The sequence below is a fragment of the Eupeodes corollae genome, chromosome 1 (genome assembly GCF_945859685.1).
Source record: "Eupeodes corollae chromosome 1, idEupCoro1.1, whole genome shotgun sequence".
Taxonomy (NCBI): Eukaryota; Metazoa; Arthropoda; class Insecta; order Diptera; family Syrphidae; genus Eupeodes; species Eupeodes corollae.
In genome coordinates, this window is record NC_079147.1 from 180,845,056 (window position 1) to 180,872,589 (window position 27,534).

General features: G+C 34.7%; 1 protein-coding gene across 2 annotated transcripts in view; it reads right to left on the bottom strand.

The window, feature by feature from the left end:
• Positions 1–2,574: 2,574 nt before the first annotated feature.
• The window catches only part of LOC129953429 (nipped-B protein), a 33,728-nt gene continuing 8,768 nt past the window's right edge, over positions 2,575–27,534 (bottom strand). The window contains exons 7-26 of one of the 2 annotated variants that reach the window (XM_056066678.1): positions 26,109–27,519; positions 25,706–26,036; positions 21,419–21,583; positions 21,172–21,350; positions 17,058–17,498; positions 16,313–16,987; positions 16,010–16,241; positions 15,590–15,944; positions 12,810–13,038; positions 12,552–12,746; positions 12,357–12,449; positions 11,972–12,289; positions 11,729–11,904; positions 11,519–11,667; positions 11,161–11,445; positions 10,847–11,082; positions 10,626–10,780; positions 9,920–10,559; positions 9,586–9,843; positions 2,575–3,953 (exon numbers count right to left, since the gene is read on the bottom strand). In XM_056066678.1, the coding sequence (XP_055922653.1) occupies positions 3,807–3,953; positions 9,586–9,843; positions 9,920–10,559; positions 10,626–10,780; positions 10,847–11,082; positions 11,161–11,445; positions 11,519–11,667; positions 11,729–11,904; positions 11,972–12,289; positions 12,357–12,449; positions 12,552–12,746; positions 12,810–13,038; positions 15,590–15,944; positions 16,010–16,241; positions 16,313–16,987; positions 17,058–17,498; positions 21,172–21,350; positions 21,419–21,583; positions 25,706–26,036; positions 26,109–27,519 (6,670 nt within the window). In that variant the 3' untranslated portion in view covers positions 2,575–3,806. Of the gene's footprint in view, positions 3,954–9,585; positions 9,844–9,919; positions 10,560–10,625; positions 10,781–10,846; positions 11,083–11,160; positions 11,446–11,518; positions 11,668–11,728; positions 11,905–11,971; positions 12,290–12,356; positions 12,450–12,551; positions 12,747–12,809; positions 13,039–15,589; positions 15,945–16,009; positions 16,242–16,312; positions 16,988–17,057; positions 17,499–21,171; positions 21,351–21,418; positions 21,584–25,705; positions 27,520–27,534 lie in introns of both variants that reach the window. The other variant, XM_056066668.1, reaches the window with a different exon arrangement.

A 27,534-nucleotide genomic window follows, 5' to 3' on the forward strand; every position in this document is an offset into this window, starting at 1 on the left:
CAGAGCGGCAAGTGAATCATGTTGTTTTCTTTTTGACTGTAATAGCTCCGCACCTGTTTCCTGTTAAAACATCCCTGGACCTCTTTGACTTCACGCTGCAAATTAGCTTTTTTCTTTCGTGTCCTCCTTTGCTGTCACAATCTGTATGCTTTTGTTTTGGCTTTGTTTGCCTGAGCACATTCGGAATCAAACCAGGAGTTCCTTGGTGGCTGCTGTGAGAAACCTAGCACTTCCTCTGCAGCATTCCTGATGGATTGATTGCTAAGCTGCCAGTTGGTCTCTTGACACATCTCGTCATGGATATTCCTGCGCGTAATTTAGCACCAACTAGGTAGTGGTCGGAATCTATGTTGGCTGATCTGTATTTCCGAACGCCAAGGAGTGTCTTCCATCAATAGCAACATGATCGATTTGGTTGCATGTTCGATCTACGTGGGACCGCGAAGTACCTTTGTGGATATCTGGGCAAGGGAATCTGGTGCTACTCAACACCATGTTTCCATGTGTTTATTATTATTCAGTGTTCGATTTCGTGGATTATTTCTTTATTTGAAAGCGTGAATATCTTCATACATATGTACATATTTATTTACATTATTTTCATAACATTTTTTTGTTTCGTTTTTGTTTTTTTTTTTTAGCAATTGAATTGCGTTTTTATTTTTATTTTATTTTTAATTAGGATGCCTACATACTTTAAAACATCGAATGTGATTTTTTTATTAATAAACAAATACTTTTACTTTATTTACAAGCTATCTTTTATTCGATTTCTTATTTGTTTTGAAATATTGGAATAATTATTTGCTTCAGATGTGGAAACTAAGTCTAGACATCATCCATGACTTGTGATTGAAATTCTTCATCCAACGGGGTATTAAACTTTATACAAACATTGTGCAACATAGCACATACATTTACAATGCGTGCAGCCTTCTCCGGACGATTATGCAACTGTCTACATTGCAAAAGGCATCTAAACCTTCCCATCAGCACGCCAAAACATCGTTCAATTACGTTTCGACACTTGGAGTGAGTTTCAGTTCATTTGTTACCGAGAATCTTGGAGCTATCCCTATGTCTAAATTGTTCTTAGATAAAAGCTCTCTCTTTACTCATTGACCACAAAATTACATTTAGGCTATGATATCCTTTTCTGTTGTAAAAATGGTGTTCATTTGTTGTAGGACGTATAATGCTTACATCTGCTTACAATCCCTATGTCTAAATTGTTCTTAGATAAAAGCTCTCTCTTTACTCATTGACCACAAAATTACATTTAGGCTATGATATCCTTTTCTGTTGTAAAAATGGTGTTCATTTGTTGTAGGACGTATAATGCTTACATGCGTTCCATCAACGCACATTATAACCCCAGGAAAACCACTATCTTCATAGAATGCTGTTTTTGCTTCTAGCTTTTCCTGTTCATTCATTTTAAAATATATCATTTTTGGGAACAACTTTCTCTCAAGAATTTTAAGAGTTTCAGACAAAACGTTTGAGACTGTTGTGCCATTCCAAGCAGTACGTCTTGTGCAACTCCTTTTCAGTACGATCCATCAGCAGGAAATCTCATTGTAGCGGCAAGCTTTAAAATTGAAGGAATGCCGTTGCTGTTCTGATCCTTGAATTCCTCACTGATCTCTTGCAAATTAAAGACAAAAGCTTCTTTCGAAAGTCGAAATAGTTTGATAAATCTATTAAGAAAAAGTGTTAATTAATTGATTAATTTGATTTCAACTAAAAGGAAACAATACTTACTCAGTTGAAGGGAGATCCAGAGGAGAAGATTTGCTCCTTAGTAGTCTCCTGGACACCCGTAATCTTGAGGATACCTGGGATTCCTCAAATTCCTCACTTTCAGCATAAATATACACCATAATTGATTCCATTTTTTAATTTTAATATTGTTTATTAAATAAATCACCGCAAATTTCACAAATTCAATCGAAACAAAACCAAATTTGTGGAAAGCTGTCAAACCAAAAGTGTCAAATCACTGGAATATAGAGAGAAAAAGTCAAACCAAAGCGTCAAATCACTGGAATATAGGAAGAACTACTTTCGCTTCGCCGCGAGTTCGTTAATAAGGAAATACGAAGCGAGTTGAATTTGAAACGTCGAATTGAAAACGATCCGCCGCGAACCCCATAATCAGGCTCAAGACTTCAAACCCATTGGGTACGCATGGGATGCACTTGAAAGCAAAATTAGAACCCATGATATTCGCAATTGAAGGATGCCTCCTTACGCGAAAGAATCATTATCGCTGAATACACCGAAAAACTTGTTAGATCTGTGTAAAATCAGTTAGAAGAATGAAATGATATCCAACGAAATATTAACATCAAAAATATTAATTATAACATTTACCTTGGAAAAATTATTTATAATAAAGGAAATTTATTCCAAGTTTGTTTTACTAAAAACTGTAACAAACCAAGAAATTCATACAGAACTTATATTAGAAAAATAAAACAAAAGTTGTTTTTTTTTTTGTAAATTCACTTGGAATAAATTCTTCGTCATCTTTTTATTTCCGAGTTTCTAAAAGTAAAATGAAAAAATATATACATATTATATATAGGTATATTTGAATGGATATATTTTTTATAACTTTAATTATAAATTATTAAGCAAAAAATAAAACAAAAAAGACTATTGATTCAACTTAATAACACTTGTTTTCATTTTGTTTAACTTATACACTATTTTCATTTTATATTTTTTTAAATACATACATATAAAAATATAATATTTAGAACAAATTAAAAATATTAAACGAAAAAGAAAATTCTATAATTATAGTATTATGTGATTTAATGAACATAAATTTATTTTATTTTGTTTCGATAAGGGCGGAGAAGAAAAAAGAAGCTTAGCGATTTTGTATTTTTTTCTTATTTCTTGTTTGTTTCTTTGTTTTAATTTACAGCTTATGAATCTAGAATATTAGTACTCGAAAGTTTATAATTTTGTTTTTGTTTATATTTTTATCTTAATGTACAACTATGTGTTCCTAATTTAATATTTTTTTTGTATAAAAAACACCGATAATTTCCTCTTTCTCTTCTTAATGATAAGCATTTTCCGTTTAATTTGTTTTAATATATATATATTTATGTTATATGGTAACAGTATTTTTTCATTTTAATTTGTTTTAATTAATTTGTGTGGGCTATAAATATACAACTTTAGATATAAACACCATTTTTTTGTTTTAATTTTTTCTTATTTTGTTAAATATATATAATTTACATCTTTGTTTTGCGTGTGGGTTTTTGTTTGTGTATTTTGTGTGTGTTTTGTTTTGTTCTTCGCTTAAAAATAATAAACTTAAAAGTGTTTGATTCAATAAAATTGCTCTAAACATAATTTCTTTCTATTTGTTAAGTAAAAAGTCTTCTTTTTTATTTTTATTTTATACAAAATGAAAATATTTTTTTAACATAATATTATATTGTAATAGTAGAGTTTGTTTTTTGTTTTTGTTTAAATAACTTATGCACACTCACTCACTTATCTGTAGTATATAATTTTTATTTTATATGTATATTTTGTCTTAAATTAACATATATTTGTATTTATATAAAAACATACAGAAAACTAAATTCACTTGACTTGTTTGTTTTTTTTTCTATGTTTACTCAAACAAAAATGTTTTTTTAATTTTTATTTTAGAAATATTTAGAATGTTTTTTTTTTACATTTAATTTTTTTTATATATATTTGTTGAGTGCTTGGATGTGTGTGTGGTTTATGGGGTTGATGATTATATTCCGTTCGAATGATATAATAATTTATTACGCGTAATCGGCATCACTATAGTCATCTTCATCGTCATCTGATGAAACAATCTTTCGTTTTTTCCGTTTGCTGCGTGTTGGTTGTTTACGTGAAGTTGATTTTGTCGTTCTCGAACTTCGGGTTGTTGGTGTTGCTGGGATATCCTGATTTGTAAAAAAAAATGAGATGTTCGTTTATAAGTTATGAAAATGATAGGAAAGAATTTTTCTTTTAAACGAAGGATTAAGCAACAAAATGAGTGCAAAGAACCTTCTTTGGATGATTTTTGGTCTCAGTACAAAAAGAAAATCGAATTTACATTTTCTTCCGCGAAATGTACAGTATGTACAAAAGAACCTACATAAGAGCGAATGTACACTACTGGGTTGTTAAATCCTTTGCATTTACCCCTAGGGATGACTAAGCAAATGAAGATTGGAATTAGGTTGTTAGTGCAATTTTTTTTTGAGTAAGAGGTAAACAATAGAAATTTGTTTGAATAATTGGAACAGCCTATTTAAATGACAGATAAGGCTATAGCAGCTAAAATGAGCAATTGAGTGGGAAAGATCACAAAGCGTAAATAAATGTTTGGGTTATTTCTTGTCATAACTTTATATTTTACATTAATTTACTATTATTAAAAAAGTGTGCTACCTCTTTAAGTAAACCGCTTTTAGCACTGGTTCTATTTTTCAAACCATCTTCCCAAAGCTTTGGAAACATCCATTAATTATTCCCATATTTTGAATTACAGACACATAGCCAAGCTTTCTTCAATTCTCAAGCTTTTCGAAAGTTTTGAATATTATTTCTTCACAACAACATGGTTTCTTAAAAGCAATCTTACTGAAATTGCTTCTAAAACTCTAAATTAATTAGAGAAAGGAAATAAAGTGGACGTCATCCCCAACGAATTTAGTAAAGCCTTTGATAAAATCAAAGTCAACAAAATCAGTCAGCAATTTATTTATCTTAAACTTAAAGCCTTTGATTTTCCACTAACTTGTATTCTATGGCTCACATCATACGTAAAGAACTGCCAATATATAGATTTGTTTTCAGGTTTTCAAAATATAACCCCAGCTGGTTATTCGTCTTAATTATCAATGACGTATTAATGTCATCGATAAATTTTTACTTACGCTGATGTAAGAAAAGAATAAAGGTTATTTCTTCTTCATCTGATTGCTCAATGTAGTTAAATAACAATTCCTAACATTCACTTGTAAGCGATCACATCTTCCCTCCTAAACTTACAGTCTGCACAAAGTTACCATTCGTTCTGCCTGTTCTATTTGCGGCCTAGGAGTTATTTGCGACATTCAGTCAAGTTAAATTTTTAAGCCCATTTTTAAATATCATTCAAAGTCAAACTCATCCCTTGGTTTTATCAAACGTAGGTCTAAAGAATTTTCGAGCCGCTACGTCACTAAATCTCTATTCAACACCTTCGTCAGACCTCTCTTTTAATACGATAGTGAAGTCTGGTTTCCCCATCAGTACTCTCATTCCCAAAGAATTGAATCTGTACAACGTAAATTTCTTCAATTTGGACCCCGCGATCTTCTTTGGGGCAGGATGATCCATTCAACATAGACGACGAAAGCCAACAATCCCGTAATCCCGACTTAGACGAAGTAAAGATTGCCATATCCGCTGGAGCGGATGGCTTGAATGCCTAGCTCTTTAAAGCAGCTGGAGATAAGTTGGTTAGGAGCATGCACCAACTTATCTATAAGATATGGTCGGAAGAAAGCATGCCCGATGAATGGAACCTCAGTATTGTTTGCCCTGCACTGCACTGCACCAACTATAGAGGAATCAGTCTACTTAACATCGCCTATAAAATCTTCTCTGCCGTAATATGTGAACGTCTAAAGCCCATCGTCAACAACCTGATAGGTCCTTATCAGGGTGGTTTTAGACCAGGAAAGTCCACAGTTGATCAAATATTCACATTACGGCAGATCCTGGAAAAAACCCAAGAACACCAAATCGACACCCACCATCTTTTCATAAATTTCAAGGCCGCATATGACAGCACATACAGGGACGAGCTGTATAGATCCATGTCTAGTTTTGGCATCCCTGCCAAACTCGTCCGTTTGTGCAGGATGACCATGGAGAATTCACGCTGCTCCATAAAGGTTGGAAACAACTTATCAGAACCTTTCGATGTCGAAAAAGGTTTTAACATCGTGCTTGAAAGAATAGTGCAGAGCTCACACGTCAACACTAGAGGCACTATCTTTCAAAAGTCTGTCCAATTACTGGCATATGCTGATGACATTGACATAATCGGAAGAACTCAGCGTGATGTCAATGGGGCTTTTGTGAGTATTGAGGCAGAGGCGGCAAAAATGGGTTTAACGGTTAATGAGGGCAAAACAAAGTACATGCTGTCGTCAAGACAGGACATACAACACCGACGTCTTTTTTAAAACGTCACTATCGACAGACGTAACTTTGAGGTAGTCAAGGACTTCGTCTACCTAGGCTCCGCTGTAAACGCAGAAAACAACACCAGCGCTGAAATCAAACGCAGAATAACTCTTGCTAGCTGTACAGCGACGCAGACTCAGCCAGAAGGGTAAAAGTCCAACGACTAAAATGGCTGGGTGACGTAGAGCGCATTGAAACCAATGCTCCGGCCCGGAAAGTCTTCGGATCCGCACCCACAGGATAGCGCAGTAGAGGAAGACCGCGAATCAGGTGGCGCGCACAAGTGAAATGTGACCTCACCCAACTTGGAGCTCGAAACTGGCGACATCTAGCTAGGGACCGAGCTAGATGGAGAAGTTTGTTGGGTGAGGCCCTAGTTCACAGGACTCTAGCGCTACCTTAAGTAAGTAAGATCTTCTTTGGGGAGATAATCTGGAATCTTTTTTTAAGGTATGAATATCGCTTAAAACTTATAAATTTGCAAACCACTTCTATACCAGCTTTTAGCATGACCATAAAATCACTATTTGTTCTAAAAATTGTTAACCATTTATAACAACGCGCATATCACTTTTGACTTCCGTATCAGTTCTTCCTACCTAAGGAACAATCTTCATATTCATCATAAACTAATTTGTGGGTCTTAGATTGAAGTCTAAAGCATGGTAATCATGGGATAATTCAACTCATTTGGCTTGCGTTTTTAAAAACCAAGCATAGAACTTGATTCATTGACAATAAAATTGATGTGATGTGTAAATTCTAAGTTGGAAAAGAAATGAAAACTTATCGTTTTTAGGGAAAGTCTATTTTTCTAACAATGACTCATGTAAAACTGTTAATATCAGCCTGTGAAAGAATACGATCATGGGTGGACTTAATTATTTTGAAAATCTTAATGCCATCAACAAAAAAGTCGGTCAAAAGCTTTAGAAAAGATAGTGTATGCACAGTTAAGTGTATAATTCAGTTCTAATGCGTTTGATAATTTGTTTGAGAGTGTGAGATTTGTAGCAGTTGATCTTTTTCTGAGGACCTAGTGTTTCTGTTCCCAAACTAGATTGTTACTTAAAAATACATACCCAAACAGAAAGTTTAGAAATGCAAGAAAGTTTTGCGATGGGCTTGTAGTTTGTTATGGCCGCTTTGTCACCTTTCATGAATTACTTCCACCTGCCGATAAATTTTCCAGTTGCTAGGAAAGAAATGTAAATTATGAACATTTATTTCAAGTCCTAGTAAGAAAAGACTTTCGGAAATTGGTCGCAAAAGCGTTACAGACATCAACAGTTTTATTTACAGATAATAGCGTCAGAAGAAAATACTAAATCGAGAATTTAATTTTTAGGGGTTTTAATACAGTTTTTTGTTGGGGGTATAAAGGTTTTGTAAATTGTAGCCAGGTCAGAGAAGAGAAGAAGGGAAGAGAAGAACAAAATTTCCAATCCAATGAAGAAGAGATTCTTCGATACCAAAATGCCGCATTTTCGATAAGAGGGCAATTGCCTTTGAAATATAAAGTGCAATAATCTTACTTTCTTCAAATAGAAACTGGTTTCACTGTTAGGTGAGATGAACTATAAGATCGACGATGAACCCATTACTATGAAAGCCTGACTAGCTGCCATTTAAAAGCTTGCGTTCCTCAAGAAATTTCTTAAGTTATCTGCGTTTCCATGACCTTAAAAAGAAGGCACGTTAGTGCTATCGGTCGATAATTTTAGGGAAGAGAAGATTCACCCTTTCTTGGGATTTGATGAACAAATGGTTTTTCCAACTACTCGGAACGAGCCCAAAATGATAAATGTATAAGCTTACGCAGGGGTTGCTAGCGAACACCTCTTCAGAATAATAACGGTGATACCATCCGGACCAGCGGATTTATCTATATTGAGATCTTTTACGACTCTCGCTACCTTACAAGTACCATATGAAACTGGTCCCATAGAACCACTAACGCACTACAGAAGTGGTCGAGTCATCACACTATCGGGTAAGGTGGAATTTGCAAAAAAATAAGCTTTCTTAATAGAGCTAACTAAAGGAGTGTCATTTACAATAAGCGTAGGGACTGAGGAAGGGGAAGAATGTCTCATGTTTCTTTACGAATGACCAACGGAAAAATGAAATAGGCAACATAAGAAGACATAGACACCCGAGACACGACCTAATACAAGAGCAAAAACGATCCTCTTTGAAAATCCTCCCAATATCAAAAGTTTCTCAAGGGAAAAAATTCTTCTTATTTAGTCACTTTGGGTGGCAAAATATAAGAATGACTTTTTTGTATTACGTCTAATAAACCACTGTCAACCTAATTTGAAAATCAACAAAAAGAACACCATTACTAGCGCAGAGTTCAGGATGATTCAAAAAGGATCACAGGAGAATTTTATTTTTAATTCCCACACAATGTACACTGCCAGTCAGAAGGTTAGAAGCAGGCATTTTCGAAAAGTAAAATTGAAATTTCTCCCGTCACATGATGGATTAGAAAAAAAACATTGGTAAATGAAAGACTATTTTGTTAAGAACAAAATGTAAATTTTGGGTATAGGAATGTTTTAGTTTACGGAACTTTTATGACAAATTGTTAATTGAGTCAAGAATATGTGAAAACAAATTGAGTCATAAGATTTGAAGCAGTGAATAAATGAACGTCGTTTTGTGAAGTGCATACATTTTTTTTCCCGGAAAAACGGTGCAATTTATAAACTAATTGTTCTTGATTGAGTGTTAACAGAAATGGGCAACAAAAATATTTGACAGTGGAGGAAAGGGCAAAAATAGATGTTTATAGCTCTAAAGGTCATAAATGTTTTTTTTTAGCCCTAAAACAAAATAGAAGTGGTCATTGTGTCAGCAATTATTTAAAAAACCATCGTCTTACTCGAAAAATTATTTTTAAAAACCACTTAATGTTAATGAATTTAACATAGACGAGAAATTATTATGAAGGCTGGTGGTAGGACACCTAATGAAAGCTAAAAAACATAACAAAATACGAATACTTGCATTTTATTTCCATTTATTTGATATGCTTCTAATCTAAAGACCCGATTTATTTTCGCATATTACAAATTAACAATTAGCCATAAAAGCTCCGTAAGCTACATATCACCTATACTCAAATTTTATATTTTCTTGTTAACAAAATAGTCCTTCATTCACCATGGTTGTTTTGATTTCTAATCCATTGTGTAACGGGAGAAATATCATTTTTACTTTTCGAAAATGCTTCTAACCTTATGACCTGTATTGTATTTAGCCTAACCTATCTGCACAAGACACTCGAACTGAAGTCCTAATGCCAAGTAAAAATCAATTAAAGTTAATTTTATTGGAGCTTACCTTATGTTGGGCTGGTGTTGAAACCGTCGAATGATTCACACTATTTACATGTGGTGTTGTCGCACTACCCGTTCTCGCTCCACTACTACTCTCGCCAGCTATATCATCTACACTACTTTGATTAGCACCTGTTGAATTTAATGCTGGCGTCGATGGTGTCTCGACCGATGCTGCTGTATTATTTAGTCTTGATTTATCACGCTCCTCATCAAGTGAATCAGCATCATCTGGATCTAACTTAAGCATAAGTTGTTTAAACTAAAACAAATGAAAATAAGAATATGTATTTAAAACCATTTTCCCTCAAATCAATTAACTCTGCTTCTAAACATACATCTAAATATTTTACAACTAAGTCCCTCTTATCGTCCGGATTAATTTCCACATTACTTGTCTTTACTACCGATTTCTTAATCTCTTCTATTGTCGACTTGGGATTAAAATCGGGCACTACCTTCCTCGTGCAGGCTTTTTCATAGATTTTCTGTGTTTCCGATGGCGAGTACCTTGAAATCTTCCCATCCGTCAAACCATACATATCTTTCAAATGCTGTTTCAGTATTAAGAGTAACATACACGCCTGTGCTGATGTAATGCATTTTTGAATTTCGCTTATATCATCGGGTAGCCGTTTAAACAATACATCCGGATCTTCCTCATCGTCATCATCGACGAGAATATCATCATTTTCGGCTGGTTTGAGGCATTCCTTGAATGTTGCCAAGAGATTTGTACCAGCCATTGATATCATAAGATCAATTTGATGAATTAGATAGAGTGGTTCATCTTGAACTACATAAGGGAAGTAAGCCAAATTATCGGCAATGTAGAGCATTTGACGTAGTGTTGTCTTTTGATCATCGAATTGCTTGGTTACTGTTTGGACTAGAGCACGTCGTTGAGGTTTCGTTGTGCGCAGCAGGGTATAGAGGAAATCATTGAGTGCTGTTGGAACTACATCGTGCTCTTTTTTACTAAAAATAAATAAAATAAATAATTGAATTCTAAACGAGAAAGTAAATTTTATTAAGACTACTTACCAGAAACCTCGTATCACAACATTTCTACCTCGATCACCTTGTAACAGCTCTTGAAGTTTGAAACATAGCTGCAAGCCAAATTGCACTTTCATATTAACAAAACCAGAGTAGGTTTTGTCGATTTCCTTCAGCAGAGCATCTGCTCGATGTGCCGCCTATTAAAATATATATTTTATTTGTAAATAAATAAAAATATAAACAAAAACTTAAAAAATTCTTACCTCCTGTTTGGCATCTGTACTTAGAGTTATAAGATATGGTACCATCCGGACAGGATGCACTAAACCTTGTCGCAATACTATTTGCACAACCTTCACTGCCCACAATCGCACTGAATCATCTCGATTTAAGAAACAATCCAGGATGTCTTGCAGATACAATTGAATGATTCTGCTTGCCATACCCGATGAGACATCATTCATTTCTTTCAAATCTTCTGTTTGTTGTTGTTTTTCCCCTAAAAAAAAATAAATGAAACGAATAAAATTAGAACTCGTATTCATCAAAAACTGAAAAGAAAAAAAAACAAACTTACAGTCTTTTTCTTTATTATGCATATAAATCTCAGATTCTGTTAAATAAATCCAAATATTTCGCATACAAATAATTTTTATACACGCATCGACAATTTCGCTTCGCAATAAATCACAGTAAAATTTTTTCAACTCATTACGGGTTAAATAATCATCATTCATTACACAAAATGAACCCAGTGCTATGAGAGCTTGTTTTCGAATATCATTGTTGGCGCATTGAGTGAAAAACATTAAACATTCGAATACTTCATCACAGATTTGAGGTGAGAAACCACTACCTTCTCCTGTTCAAAAAAAAAAGAAATATTATTATGATTATTATCTCAGATGAGAATCTTCTAGTTAATAAAAATTTACCCAAAACTTTTGGCGATTTAAAGTCAAAGTATCGCATTAAGATACCAATTGTAAACAGACTTCTGCGGAAGATTGGCGTATAGATACTATCTATTGAATAGTTGTTCTTAGCTACTTGATCGCGACTGTTTTCGATTATCCTATAAAATCTGTGGGCAGAAATGTCAAAATTAGCACATGAATTTGGTTAAATGAGGACTTTTAATTTACTTCTGAAAGCAATCTCTGATTAGCTTGTAGTTCTTTGTGATTTTATTTACAAGTGCTCCCAGGCAAGATACACAGCTTGTAACAACAGCCTGATTGAGCGATACAACTAACAGCATTAAATGCTCTTCTAAGGAAGCCAAAAACGATTCACTGGGATTCACAATAAGAGGAACAACCTGAAAAGAAAAATAATTATAAAATGAAACAAATTAAATCATAGGACATCCATCAAAGTCGTCTTACCTGCTCAAGAATATCTGCAACAGAGCATATAAATTTTGGCGCTATCGCTGAATGGCACTTAATATTTAAGTATGGTTCAATTGTGATGGCATGTCGAACCAAAAGCTGCGGGCGAACCTTTGCCAACAAATGTAATGTTGTTATACAACCCAGCATACGAGCATTATCAGTGTCTTCTAATTCGATTAGACGTTCCACTAAACCATCGGCAAGTTGTTGGCAAGCCAACACTATTTCCGGTGCGGGCTCGGTATTCTTTTTGACTGCTTCTTGAGCGCTGCCATCGGGCTTTAGCATGTTCTCTTTGGGTGCAAAAATCTGCAAGATGTTATTTCATTATGATTTGTTCTATGAGAGAAATATAACAAAAAACTAAATTATTTACGCTGACAAGAAGTCCCTCAAGCCATGTGGTGCCAGTGTCATGTGCGGTGTTTACTACATCGATGATTTGGTTAATTTTTCGTTGAATTCCATGCTATAAAAACATAATCAAAATTTATGAATCTTTTCCACTCAAACAAATCAAAACCTTTGACTTTGATTTTTAAGTCATTTTAAAGGTCAAAATTAAACTTACCTTATCGTTATCTTTGCATGGCATAAACCACATTTTCATAAAAACTTCTGTAACAAGTTTTTGTATACCTTCCTCATCGTTAACTCTTCGAATCATCTTAACACAGATTTCCGGAATTTTCTCAAAATCTGGATATTCAATGCAAATATCTCGAAGAATTTTTATCACACGCTTACGCACTGATACACCAGTGTCCTTTAAAAGAAATATTAAAATTTATAACAATTTTCTAAACAACTTCAAGTAGATTTAACTTACCAATATTCTTGTTGATAACATATCATAATACTGATCAATTAACTCTTCATTGCTCAAAACAAACTTGCCAACTAAGTCGACAGCGGCTTCACGTACCGAAATGGCAGCATCTAAGAATTTTTGATTTACTCCCATTTGCATGTCTTTGCGTTTTAGTACCATTGGATCGACTTCAACGATATTGGCTAAGCATTTCATTGCACGAGTTCTTACTGCTATGGATGGTTCACTGGAAGCAAATAAAATAAGAACAAGTTAAGTCAAACATTGGTAAGGAACTATATTTTAATTTGTATTTATTGTTATTATTAATTTTATTTAGAGCATCTTCAAAAACTGTCTTTGTGCATTGAAAAAATTATCTATTGAGTGCATAGGCAACATCCAAAATCATCAAAAGCGCTCGCGCCTAGTCCAGGATTTAGTTGAGCAACCATTTATCGGTTCGTACCACGTTTAATCTACTAAATCTACAGTGCGAATCAACAACACTATTGCTTCTATGCAGAATATCGAATGAGTCCATAAACCACCGCGCTCAACAATTTGAGTTGTGCCTATTCACTTTATGGAAGATTTTGTAGATGGACCTTGGTGTGCGGACAAATTCCAGCTCGTTCGAACGACCATCAGAACATCGCACATTTGGTGATAGGCCCAAACGAGATGGCCACCACTCTTGATGTTCACAACAAAAATTTTGTTGATGAGGAGTGATCGTAAGCCATAAGCCATTGTTGAGACGGAGACGTTGCCGTTACATGCTAAAAAAAATCAATGTTTGGTGTGCTATAAGGCAGCGAAAAATGAAGCCGGGAACCATGATTTATGATTTTTTCGTACCTGAATTGCAGAATGTTGATGTGGACGTTCTATGGTTCCAATGAGACGGCGCCTAATGCTATATAGTCAATTAAACTATCAGTTTATTGAAGGAAACTTTTGCTGAACACATTGTATATCGTCGTTGGCCTGTGGCGTGACCTCCAACATTGTGCGATTTAACATCGATGGACTATTGCGAAATCGCAGACCCAATTGACTTCTTGAAAGAGAATATTCGGCACGAAATTTACACTATCGGCTGGAATTTATTTCAGCCAGCCGAGGCGACCACTTGTCTGAAATTACTTTTTAGACACACCCTTATCTTTAGATTAAAGATAGTTTTTGGGAAAAAATTTAAATTACATTAATTCTTGAAAGTTAAATGTCTAAACATATAACTTTTACTCAAATTAACAATTAAAGGCAACAACGAGAGTATCAGAAACTCTTTTGTCTAAGTTAGGAATTGCGATCGATGGAGTTAGAATAAGGGCCTGGTATGCCAGGCGTAGATACGAAATAAACACGCCTCCTCTTATTTGTAATGCCAGCTTAATCTTAGGTAGCAGTGATAGAGAACGGAGTGACTGTGTTTATAAAGAATGCGACCTAGCGATTAAACTTAAGGAAACTTCGTAAAAGAACAAAAAACAGCGTCGCAGCTTGGAAAAATAACTTGAAACTAGAAGAAGGTCCGCACCAGACTCAGAAGTTTTTCAAATTCATCCATGACGAAGTGCAAATCACAGTCCATGTTCTACAAGAACTATTAGGGCAAATCTTTTTACTGCCGTTATCAGCTTAGTCTAGAGCGACACTGGCATATCAACCGATCTGAATCAACATGATGCGTGAGTTTTACATTGAGCAAAAAAACTGAAGAACTTATCAGACCTTTAGTCATAGGAAAGTGAAGAAAAAATGTGTAGAACTAAAAATCGAAACTTTCCATCTATTTAGACTTAAAATCAGCCTATGTAAATATTTAACCAGATTACTAACCCCACAATATCTATAATATACTCGGGCAAGGTGATGGCCTTGTATGGATCCTCTCAACGTGTTGTTGGAAAAATATATGCAGAACTCTAGCGTACCAACAACAACAAAAAAGCCAACTTCAATTCCATTTAGATATTGACTTGCAAATTAATAAAGGAAAAACAAAGTAAATACACGGAGCGTAGCGGTAATTGCGGAAAAACATTGATCACTGGTTTGTGACGCTAAAATCATTTACTGCAAGTAATCTACAACAAATCTAAAATATATCCAACCTTATCACGAAATTTTAGGAAATCCGAAAGAAAACTGTAATCATATCGGGTTTTCCAATAGGGACTTGTCAACTTTGAATTTAAAAACGTCTGCGAATTATAAAAATATTCTACTGAAAATCGGAGTCGGTGATCGGAAAGTTTTGTATTCTTAAGTGCAAAGCTAATTTTTGGTTCAATAGATTCGTTATTGGTTGGATTAAAATCCACATTTGCTTTATATAGCAGCACTTCATCTACAAAAAATAATTCTGTTTGGTGCGTTTTGCATGTCAGTGGCACATTCAATTTAGTCAAACTCCTTAAAGGAAGTGGCAGGCATTAATGTCTTGCATCTAAAATATTTCAATAATTTAAAAAGAGTATTTATTGGTCAGAGGGCCATGTCTACTAGGGAAGAAAAAGGGAAAATAATAGTCATACGAACGAATGAGGAAACGTGTCCTGTTGTAGTAAAACAATTATCCATCACATCTCGTTTTAGCTTTAAAAGAATATTTTGATTTGGACATCATAGAGAGTAGGAAAGATAATGTATACATGTCCTTGTGGTTTCACAAAATCCACATTTAATAATCAAAGAAAATTTACCATATATATGCATCTACTTGTCAAAATAAAACTGTTTGATTTTTAAATGTTTAAATAAATGGTGTGTTTTATAGAAATACTTACTTTACAACTAATATGATTTTCTGCAAGTACTTATCAAAAGATTGACTAAATGGCCGCTTACTAGCCAAATACTGTGCAATTAAATGCGCATTATTATAGTCTATATAAGTCTTTATATGTTGTGATGTGCAATTCATATCCGTATAAGGTTTGATTTTGCTTAGAAGATATTTCTTTCGATCTTCAAGTACATTGAATATTTCCAAATTTAATTCTTGATCGGTGGTGAGGTTTTTTGTGTCGTTATTAGTTCGAGATTTATTATTACCACCACCTGTTGAACCATTAGCACCATTTTCTGAGTCATCATCTGCATTGCTACTATCACTGTCTGATGATGAGTCTGATGATTCACCTTAAAATAAAACACAATACAAAATAAGAAATGAAATATATATTCACTTTATGCTGGTGGTTTACCTTTTCGTCTCTTTTTCTTTGCTGTTTTCTTTTTCCTCGACGCATATCCCTTCTCTCCATCAGCTATTCGCCTTCGCTGATATATAATATCCCGATACCACTGTGCCAAATAGAAGTGTCTTGCATAATCCCAAACCAGATCCTCTTCTTGAGCGTTCACTGCTAAAAAATCCAGAAGAATTTTCTGCAGGAACTCCGTTCGCTCTTCCTCGGGGTCGAGTTGAATTTTGCTCTATACGGGAAAAGGTCAGGACATGTTTTTATGAGTATCAAAAGGAAGAAATAAATGCCCTCTCCACTTACATTGACAATTGGTAGATCACCCTCTTTCTCTTGCTCTGCCTTAATGCACTTTATCATTGAATCAATGATATTCACCTTACATCTAGACTCGACGGTATCCTTCCTTAATCTTGCTGCAACAATTCCCAAATAATCCAACGACACCAATCGAATACTCTGTTCGATTGTCTTATCCGAGACATACTTAACCAGCAGTGTGCCCAGCAAACTGAGAAGTAGTTCCGATGCTGGCCACTCGGGTTTATTAACCGTTGCCAACAGATCATGAATGAAATTTTCGAATAGCGGACGGAAATCGGTCTCATTCGAACGCGTTTTGCACTTATTAAGAAAGGTCGTTAGGAAATTACCCCCAATGCTCACAGCAACATCGTACTTTTTCAACACCAACACATCTTTGTTGTCCTTTTCTGGTTTTACACTCTCATCATTGTCTTCAATGAGTGATCTGGATTTTTTAGAATTCTTAAGAGGTTCATAGATTGAATCTGGGAGAATTGTTGCACACTGAATAAGTTGAAGGACAAGTGCAGTGACCATTTGAATGTTTCCACCATTGTTGCTCAGCTTAAAGGGTCGGAGATTCTTCTTTGACGATGGAAGACGATCAATGGATGCAAGAATATCACCTAAAATGCTGCTTCGCATTTTATCGTACTTCTCTTTACGAAATATCTTAAAGAAAAATAAATAAAAAAAAAAAGTATGTAGAAAAAAAAAACAAATACAATTTATCAAAACTTACTGTTGTAACCAATTCCAAGCACACAAATTGCAAAGTATCGATATTATCAACAAAGAATGGTTCAATTGCAAGCGTTGATAATGGCAGTACAATTGTGTCTACAAAAATGCATTTATCAAAGAGTGTCACGAACACCTTCATTAATTCCACAGATTTCGAATAGAGCAATTGTAGGCTGCGATTGTGATTCAATTGTGCTTTGGTTTTCTTTCTATTGTCCATTTTTTTCATACTCTTTACAGTGTACACTGGATCGTATGATGGAAAGATAGTTTCACGAAATTGAAATTGTATAAATTTTATAATCAAAGAAATGTTATCTTCTTGGAGGAATTTAAGATCTTTTGCTGTCGAATAGATATTGCAAACCAATAGGCATGCCTCAATGGCATTTAGTATCCTTTCCATGATCTCATCATCAATGATGTCATCCTCATCGTCCTAAAAACACGGGAAATATTATTTAATATTATTTTTAAATTCCTAGAACATTTATGGTTCAACAGTTAACTTAATGCCACTACTTTTTTCTATCTCCAAACATGTTGCTTTTAATTTTGTATTCTAAATGTTTTCTCAGACAAACGGCACAATATTGTAAAATGTAAATAACAAAACATTAAAGACTTAATCTATCTCACCAGGATCTCTGTGAATCCATTGTTCTCCCGAGGAAAGAAGAAGTAGTAGTTAAGTTATATCCAATGGGTTGTAACCTGATAGGAACCCACCAACAAGAACTATTTTCAAGAGCTGCTTGGTTTCAAAAGCTGCTTGGTTGTAAAATGAATTTTGTTTTTCTTTTTGCAAATATTCGGCCATATATTCCTTGAAACCGAACAAGATTTAAGAGCCAATCATCATTGTTTGCAATTTCAATAAAAATTTCTCTGGTAATCCCATTTACTTGTTCTAGTGGATTGTATATCATTGATAGAATATGGCTAAGATGAAGCTTTGACCGGTTTATGGTCAAATAGTTTGCTTTTTCATTTTTATCAATATCAAAATGTCCTTGGCCTTGATTGCTGGCAGTCGATAAATATGTATGTATATGTTTTTGTTTCCTAATTTGTGGGAAAAAAGATCTTGAGCGGCTTCAGACACCGCAAGAATTTCTACTTGAAAGATCTTTATTGATCTTTCTAGAAGAGGAATAAATGATAAGGTACCAGACCGTACCCACTTTGTTTTAGACGTAATGCTCTTTTGGCCTCCAGTTCTTTCCCGAATATATAAAGAGAGGGTAGTGAGAGAAGTGTATCTAGGGCTGCTTTTAGTATTGTCCCCATGTCACTTGCAGTACCTATACATGCAATTCTGTGAGTTATTTTTATAATTTAATGATTGGTAACCTTTTCAACGGCTTGACGGCTTACCTTAATGGCTGTGTATACCTTAAGAATAATTTTGAAGCTAGCAATTAACAGCAGTCTAAGATATTTTGAATGCACAGAGGAAAATTATTTGTGAAAGGGCATTCTATAATTTCAATCTTTCGTTTTCTAGGTATTTGCGTAAGTATGGTAGTGCTCTGGATATCCCAAGACACCTGGGACAAAATCACATATCCAAGAACACTTAAAATTAGAATCAATTCAGAAAGTGATGTTCAGCGGAAATTGATTCTACGAAACGAGTATAGAGCATGTCATAAGACAGTCCAGCGGTGTGTGAGACGTGACAAGAGGACAAGGGTAGACAAACTTCCGGAAAATGCTGCAGGAAGAGCGGACGCAAGGGAGCTATATAAAATCACTAAAGACATTCTCGAAAAGCGTAGTAGCACTGAAACTAACTATTCCGTGTAAGATTTGAAGGGAAACCTTTTCGTGACGATAGAAGATCAGCTACAAAGATAGAAGGAGCACTTTTGCGCGCTGCTAAATGATGTCAAAAATGTAGAATTGAATGAATTGATTGTGATGACTGCCACGGTTGGCACAAATGAAAGACAAGGTATCCAATGGAGTCTGTTTGACAAGCTTAGTTACATAGATTATGCTGACGATATATGTCTCATGGAAAACAACACGGCAGGCTTAAATCAGATGTGTCATTCGCTGCAATTGAATGGAGAGGTGCCTGGCTTGAGGATTAACACAAATCACACCAAAGTAATGAGCACGGGCATTCTAAGGCCGGGGATCATAGAGGAGGTCGAGCATTTCAATTATCTGGGAAGTTTTATAGCTCTCGATGGCGGAACGGACCAGGATGTTAACATTAGAATAAACAAAGCTAGTAGTGCATTTGGAATCCTTTCTCCTGTGTGGAACTCTAGCAAAATAGCGCTACGCACCAAGTAGACAACATGCAACGAAAGTGGCGATGGATAGGCCATACACTGGAAAACGACGACAATGTAGCAATGGAATCCCCAGGGTAATAGACCCGCTGGAAGATCAAAGACAAATTGGAAGTCATCAGTTTTGAAGGAGGCTCGGTCTCAAGGTTTTCAATCGTGGCCACATCTGAGGTCAGTTGCGGTGAATAGGGATAGGTGGAAGGATCTTGTTGCTGCCCTATGCTACAGGAGGAGTTAGAGCGCTGCAGTACTTGCAACTGGACAACATATATATATGGTCGTGCTCGAGAGCTGACTTAAACAAATCCATCGACATATGTTGAATAAAATACGTTGCCAAATTTTATTTTCAACTATTCAAAGTTAGACCTTATGGCCGTGATTTACCCAAGAAGCTAATAATTACAAAAGACGAAAGCAGAATAAGTAACAATTTTTTTTTTAATTTTAGAAACATAGTCAAAGGCAACGATTCTCACTAACTGGATGTTCATTCAAATCGACCAAAAATATTAATGCTAACATTTCCTTCTATACCCACAAAAAACTTTCAGCTGTTTCTTATCATATAATTAACGGCCCTGTCTGCCGTAAAAAAAGAATTTCGCCCCCAACGCCATCTCTGCAACTTAAGCATGTTCTACCAAATCGTCGTCTTAAATGAAATACGCAAAGACCCTTTCAAATTGGTTCCTCAATGCTCATGCGTGCTAGGTAACCTTCTCATCGGAGTCTACCTATCTTAATTTTTGTCACAACATCTGCTTCGAGGTACATTTTGTAGTTAATTTAATGATTCTCAATTGTAGTTTCTCCAATATTGTCATACCTCACAATTGGTCAAAAAGAAACTTTTCTCGAACGTGATTGCGACTATAAACCTATTGATTCTAACAACCTGCCAACGGCAGGGCAGACCATCTCCTTGTCGTCGGAGTTAATTATGTTAATTTGTCTGTATTGCAATAACTCGAACTGTTATATTTGTCATTGTAAACCCACATGGTCATATTTTGAAGGTTTTAATGACAGAAGACAGCATTGAGGTTTTGAAGCATTAAATTCTATACAATTAATAATTTCTCATTGGACAATGCTGTCGAGATCGGAATTTAATCAGCTTATCACACGCAGGCGTTGAAGTTCCACATTCAAGCACAAGGATGTGAATCTAGAAACGGATATGAAAATCTGAGGGTGCTGTTATAAGCGAAACAGTTTAATTGATAAGAATAGAGTTTATATTGAATGGTTACAAAGTAATTTCTAATCGAACGAAGAAAAGATTCATCAATACTAAAATCACGCAATTTCGATGGAAAAACTTGTTGCAAAATGTTATCAAATGCTTTTGAAATTTTAAATGCAATAATTGTACTTTCTCGAAATTGATGTAAAGACTTGTTCCACTGTTCGGTTAGTTAAACCATCAAATAACCGGTAGGCTTATTGTTACGAAAGCCATATTGCCAATAATTAAAAAGCTATCGATCCTGAAAATATTTATTAGACTAATAAATAATCTGCGTTTTCATAACCTTGAAAGAAAGGATGTGAGTGTATTTGGATCGTTGTTAGACAGGGAAGAGGATTCACCATCTTTGTGTTTGATACGCAAACAGCTAATGTCTATCGTTCTTATCAAGCCAACCTCTTTAACACAATTTTAAAACGCAAAGTCGGTAAGTTTAGCTTGTATATAAATCCTACCTGACTACGAACAAAAAATAGTGGCAACAATTAATAATTTTGTTTGTCTTTTTATTGAGAACCTATGTAAAGTTATAAAAATAAAGAAAATCTTACCGGTCCAGCGGAATAATTTTTAGCCAAATACACATTTCTCATGGCATAATTGATCAAAAGTGTTAGTTTATTTTTCGGAATTGAATCGAGTACCATTTTTGCCTTTAATTTTGCAACATCATTGCTCATAACATTAAGCATTTTCGATGTTATACATTCGATGTTTTGATCAACTTCATCTAAAATTAAAAGAGAGTGTAAAATATTGAAAAATTGTTGACTTATTATTATAAACTCAATTCCTTACCAGAATCAAAATTAGGTTGTTCAGTATCATCTAATAATTCAATTATTTGTTCCATATTTTTCATAAATTGTTGATAAGTTTGTGAACGCATAACTTCTTCTTTCGAACATTTAGGTGTTGATGGTGCGACATTACGTTCAACACGTCGAACTTTAGGCTGGGAGACTATAATAGTTGTTTTTATTTATGAAAATAAAAACAAAAACAAGAAAAGAAAAAAATATTAATAAATTTATTTCTTATTTTATTAAAGAAAAAAAATGAGATCTTTTTATTTATTTTGTATCTGATTTTCTATATAAACGTGTAAAGAAGCTAAGGAAGAGAAATTAAAAAGGTATTCAAAAATAAAATAAAAGTAACTACTTAAAAAATATATTAAAGGGAAATAAGCAATATTAATTTATTTTATTACAATGTAAAAATAGAAAATCAGTTTTTGTGTGTAATACCCACTTCATTCGGTGCCTCGTCGCAATTTTTTGTTTTCTTTTTTTACTTTTTTGTTGCTGGTAAAAATATTTATTAAATTTTTTGACAATTTGGTTTTGTTATTATTATAAAACAAAAATTATTTGTGTTATATATACAATGGACATGGACAATAAACATTTATGAAGATTCTTATTTGTTATAAGTTTATATGAAATAGGATCTAAGGTTAATGAACATGAAAGCTCAGTTTAAAAAGGCGATTTGCATGTCCGTTTAAAATGAAATGAAGTAATACTTTTGTGATCTTGAAGTTATTTTTGTTTTTTTTTTTCAAAAAACAAATAACACATAATTTGCACAATTCCACTGAAAAAAATTTCAGTCGTGTCGATTACGAAATTTGAAATTTCCTTTTCTATCCACTTCCAAGAAGCTTCGTTTTCAATATTTCGAATTCAGTAATCATAATTAATATACATGTATGAATGTTTGTATGTGCTATTAAGGGAAAGCGATTAAGAGAACAATTTGGTTAGCATTAATTTTGTTTAGTAAAATAATTATAGCTGAAAATTTTATCTTCGAAGGACGATTTATTGTTCAGTTATTATTACCATGGCCAAAGGAGGACACTCAAAAAGGAATTATGATTCACTATTTTCTATTGTTATTGGTCCTTTAAGTACGGCAGTGGTTATTGTACAAGCTTACTGCATGTTTCCCTATAGACCTTGAATGAGTTCGTAATTGTAAAACTTAAACAGTACTGCTAAAATTGCTCTTTTAAATAATGTAAACATACATAAGAGCAAATGTAAGTATTTTTTGGGGACTGTGATCGAAATTGGATTTAGTCTACATATTCAAGAAAACCATCCATTAGGCTGAGTTGATTTTCGTTGAATCTGCATATTTTATAAACTTTTATCTTAGCCTAAACAACAATCATATTGTTTACATTTCTTAGTTGAAAGTTGATATTAATATATATAATAATATTAAATAAACAGAAATTATTAGCAAGCTTCAAAAAAGTGAGACAAACTGCCAGGCTCATATCAACTTTTGGCATCCCGCAGTTTGAATTTTTTCAATTCAATATTTTGTACAGGCCTTACGGCAGAGCTTTTTCAAACACACTAATGCCTGCTAAAATTTGCATGGCACTGAACTTAAAAAATTGCCACTGAAATAAAAACTCCTGAGTTATATTGAAATTGTTTTTGTAATATTTCATAAGCTCACGTACGTGTTTGGCACACACTGGCATACCAATCGCTACTTGGAAATAATTGCTAATACAAGACGCTCCACACCAGGTGGAACAACATCACTACGCGTCAGGTCACGAAAAACATCTGGCCAACACTAGATTTAAAGCGATCACAGTGCTTGCTATCTTTAAGCAGATCGCATATAAGCTCGATAATAAAGGTGCAATAGCCGGACACTGTCCAATAGGAAAGCACGCCACGCGACTAGGAGTATTCTCAAATGACTTTTGCAGAAGCTATATGGACGAGGAAGAGGAGAAAACAGTTCTTCATCTTCTCTGTACATGTCCTGCTCTAGCTCAAAAACGCAAGAATTACCTAGGAGAATTCTTTTTTAACGATCTAAATCATATCAGCATAATCAGCCTCTCACGTTTCGTAAGAAACTTAAACTGGGTGCATTGAGCTTAGGAGGAAGCCTCAAGATTTATTTGGTATCACAATGGGCCATAAAACTAGCCTAAGTGTGTCCGTTTTCCATCATGGACAGACACTTTAACCTAACCTAGCCTAATACCAACTTCAATTTTAAAGTGCCAAATAGTTTTTGTGTTCTTGGAAATTGAAATATAAAAAAGAGAATTTCTTGAATAAAAATTGGATATAATTTATGGCTTTAAGAATTTCAAAGGATATAAGTGTACAAAAGAAGCAGGCAATCATTGTCACAACTAACAGATTTTACGATTTTGTGAGAAATAAGACGGAAGTTGTTAAGAAGGAAAGTAAAATCAAAGGCCATAACTTCCTACCAAAAAAAGAGGTAAAAATATGAGAAAAGCAAATCAATTGAAATCATTTTTACGTTAAAAGAGGTAAGGCCTCCTGAGGAACCTTTTGTTGGTGTGGAAAAAGGTAGATAATTTAGTTTATTTACTTTAAGTTTAGTTACGATCTACATTTTTCCGTGCATAAAATCTAAATAAAGAGTTGCTTAAAAAGAATTTTAAGCATTTTGAGGTTTTCAAGACGGGCCATCAAGAAGAATGGCAAGAAATAGTTAGTGATTGAGAAATCCATTAAATCAAAAGGATAGATTAGTTTAGGTTGAAGTGGTTGTGATATCAAAATCTAAATATAAGATGTTGATATCACTTTTTCTTGAAGCCAGTATAAGACTTCTTTTATCGCAAAAATGTATGCCTGGAAAACGCAACAGTGATTGTGGAAGTGGTAGGCGGAATGAGAGACTTTATTTTAGTCGTTCAGAGTACACGCCTCAACAAATCCTCTAATTAGTATAATAGTAGAGTTATTCGTCTTCCAGAAAGATTTGGAAGGTATAGAAATCTGGAATTTCTTATCGAACTCAAGTTGAAGGATGCTGTATTGCTTGGAATTGAATCTAAATAATGAAGAATTACAGAGTGGCCAATGCTGTTAATAGTCCACTGTGATAAAGCTCTGAGGCTAATAGCAGAGCTTGCAGCTATTTGTGTGTCGAGTATAGCTAAGGGTTTCAGATTCAGATGGAGTAGGTTATCCAGTGCCGCATATGTACGCAACTTAATACAAAACATGAAGTGTCCGAGGTTTTAAATTATAGTGTTCTTTTTGTTTTTAATATTAATTTGCTGTAGAAAATGGATTGCGTAGATTTATATTTAAACCTCAAGCGGGCGCGCGGTCATTTGTAACGTGAGCGGGCGCGAGTAACCGAAAAGACCTATCGGATGAATAAGAGAAATAAAGCACTAAATATTCCATAATTATTTATTGATTTGTACTCAGATAAATTATCATTGTCTTTAAAGTCTAATTTGTCAAAAAAATACTTAAAATTATGAAATATGCTACTAGAAATGACAATTACATATGATTAGTAAAAATAATAATATTGACGAAAATGTAGTAACCGCGGTCGATTCGACTACGCGCGCCTGCTTGAAGGTTAAGTGACCGATTAGTCGTGGGGGCCAGTGTATACAAAATCATACTAAAGAAGGCAAATACCTGCTATTTACTTTATTTTAAATAACTAATGAAATATTAATAAATGCTAGAATTACTACGTATCCAGAGTAGGGTAGTTTAAAAAAAATATACATTTAGTGATGCGACATTTCATACAGCTCATAAGAGCCTAGCTACCGACTTGTTAACTCTATAATTATAAGATCAGATAATAGCGATTACATTTAATCTCTAATGTATCCAATGGGACTCTTTTAGTTAGAATCTTTGGATATTAGCTTGGAAACAGAGTTCAGTAAACTTGTTGAAATGTTTAAAGTGAACATTAGATTATAACACAATTAGGTGTCAATATGGTGAGAACTCACACAAAACAAACAAAAACAGATTTTACTAAATAGAAAGCAGTAAAAAAAAAGCCACAGATACCACAAACATAAACAAACAATGACCAAAAGCAAACAACAAAAAGAAGACAATGTTAAAATGATAATAAAAAAAAAAAAAAAAACATAAAACCAAACCAAATAAATGTAAATTTAAATATAAATATGGGTGTAAATTTAAAATCATCAAATAATAAATTTAAGAGCTAAAACTACAAAACTAAAATTAGTTGTTTTCTTTGTTTTGTTTTGTTCATTTACTTTAAAGATAAACTTACAGATTTGTTCCGGTGGTATTTCATCATGGGGTTTTATTGCTAACTTTCTTTTAGTTGCAATTCTCTTATCATCAGCAGCTTTCATCATTGAAAATGTATCGCCTACTGCTCCGCCGCCGCCAACGGCGATGGCACCGCCGGCACCACCACCGAGACTGGTGCTACCACTGCTATTGGCATTTGGTTGTACTGTTGCCATTTCTTTCGTAGATGGTTTTTCTTCTTTTATAGAATTTGCAGGTGGCGGGGCAGAGAGAGTGGATGAAGCTGCATGATCCGGAGGAGGTTTTTTATCATCTGCCAATCCGATTTTAATGGCCAATTCTGGTGACTTTTTAACAAATTCTTTAATACTCTCCTGCATCAAGCGCTCGTCCTCGGCTTTAAGGCGATTAATACATACCCGAAGGCGGCTTTTACTGTTTGTCGTCGATCTGGATGCATTTGAAGCGCTCGAGTTGACTGAATTCGATCTTGCTGGCATGGTGTTGGTATTGGTGTTAGTTGATATAGCAACTCCTGTCTCGGATGTTATAGTTGCATTAATAGGATTCATTCCGGGATTTGTTGTAGTTGATGACATCGTATTGGAGACTGCAGTGGCGTTGGTTTTCATTGAGCCATTGTTGTTATTCGATATACTTGTTGTTGTTTCTTTTTGTTGTTGTTGTTGGCCAATTAGATTAGAATCAGGCGCTGTACTTGCCTGTGCTGGCGAAGGACCGCGCAATTCAAAGTTCTTACTTTGTTGCTGTAGGTACTCACTATTACGTGGAGTTGTCTTTTGAGGCTGAGTTGATTGTTGTTTTTGCAGAGCAAAATGCTGCCGTTGGAGATTTAGAACGTTTTGAAATTGTCCTTGAATAACATGTGGCACCGGTTGGGTTGGTTGCTGTGGTTGTTGTTGGGACAGAACTTGTTGCTGTGAAGCTGGTGATTGTGGAGACTGTTGTTGTTTAATTTGCTGTTGTTTTTGTAAATGCAGTAGCTGTTGTTGTTTTTGTTGTTGAGCTTGCATTTGTTGGTGAGGCAATTGCGCCTGCTGTTGTTGTTGCTGTTGAGCCACTTGGGGCTGTTGTTGCGGCATCAAGGGTTGTGATTGATTTTGAGGACTCGGTTTTTGTTGTTGTTTATGCGGTTGTTGTGGAATTTGGGGTTTTTGGGTTTGGGGATGTTGTTTTGTTTGCATTGCTTGCTGAACTTGTTGTGGAATTGGAACTTGCTGCTGTTGTTGTGTATTTATTTGCTGTTTAGGAGTTAATGATTGTTGGTGTTGTGTTACATGTGATTGGGGAGATGTTGTGTGTTGATTTTGTTGATGTGAAATTTGCTGAATAGCAGGAGGTGTTGCTGTAGCTGGATGCTGTTGAATTATAACTGTTGGTTGTGGAGGTGTTGGCAGTATAACAGTTTTTTGTTGATGGTTTTGTTGGATCACAGGCTGGTGTTGTTGTTGCTGCTGTTGCTGAATAACTGGGGTATGAGGTTGAATTACCGACGTTTGTTGTGAAACAGGTTGCTGTTGCTGCTGTTGCTGTTGTAGTTGTTGTTGCTGCTGAAGCTGCTGTTGCTGCTGAAGCTGCTGTTGTTGTTGCTGCTGTTGCTGTAATTGAACAGCTGCTTGTTTTTTCTGGTAAGCAACAATATTTTGTTGGGGACTTGTAGAAGTTTGTTGTTTCGGTGACAACACCTGTTGTGGCGAAGTACTTTGCTGTTGTTCTATAACAGCAGCCGCCGCACTGCGTCGTGTGCGTCTTACCGGAGTTTCAACAGTTGTTTGCGGAGACTGTTGTTGAAAAGCTGTGGCATTTGCACTAAAAAGGGAGTTT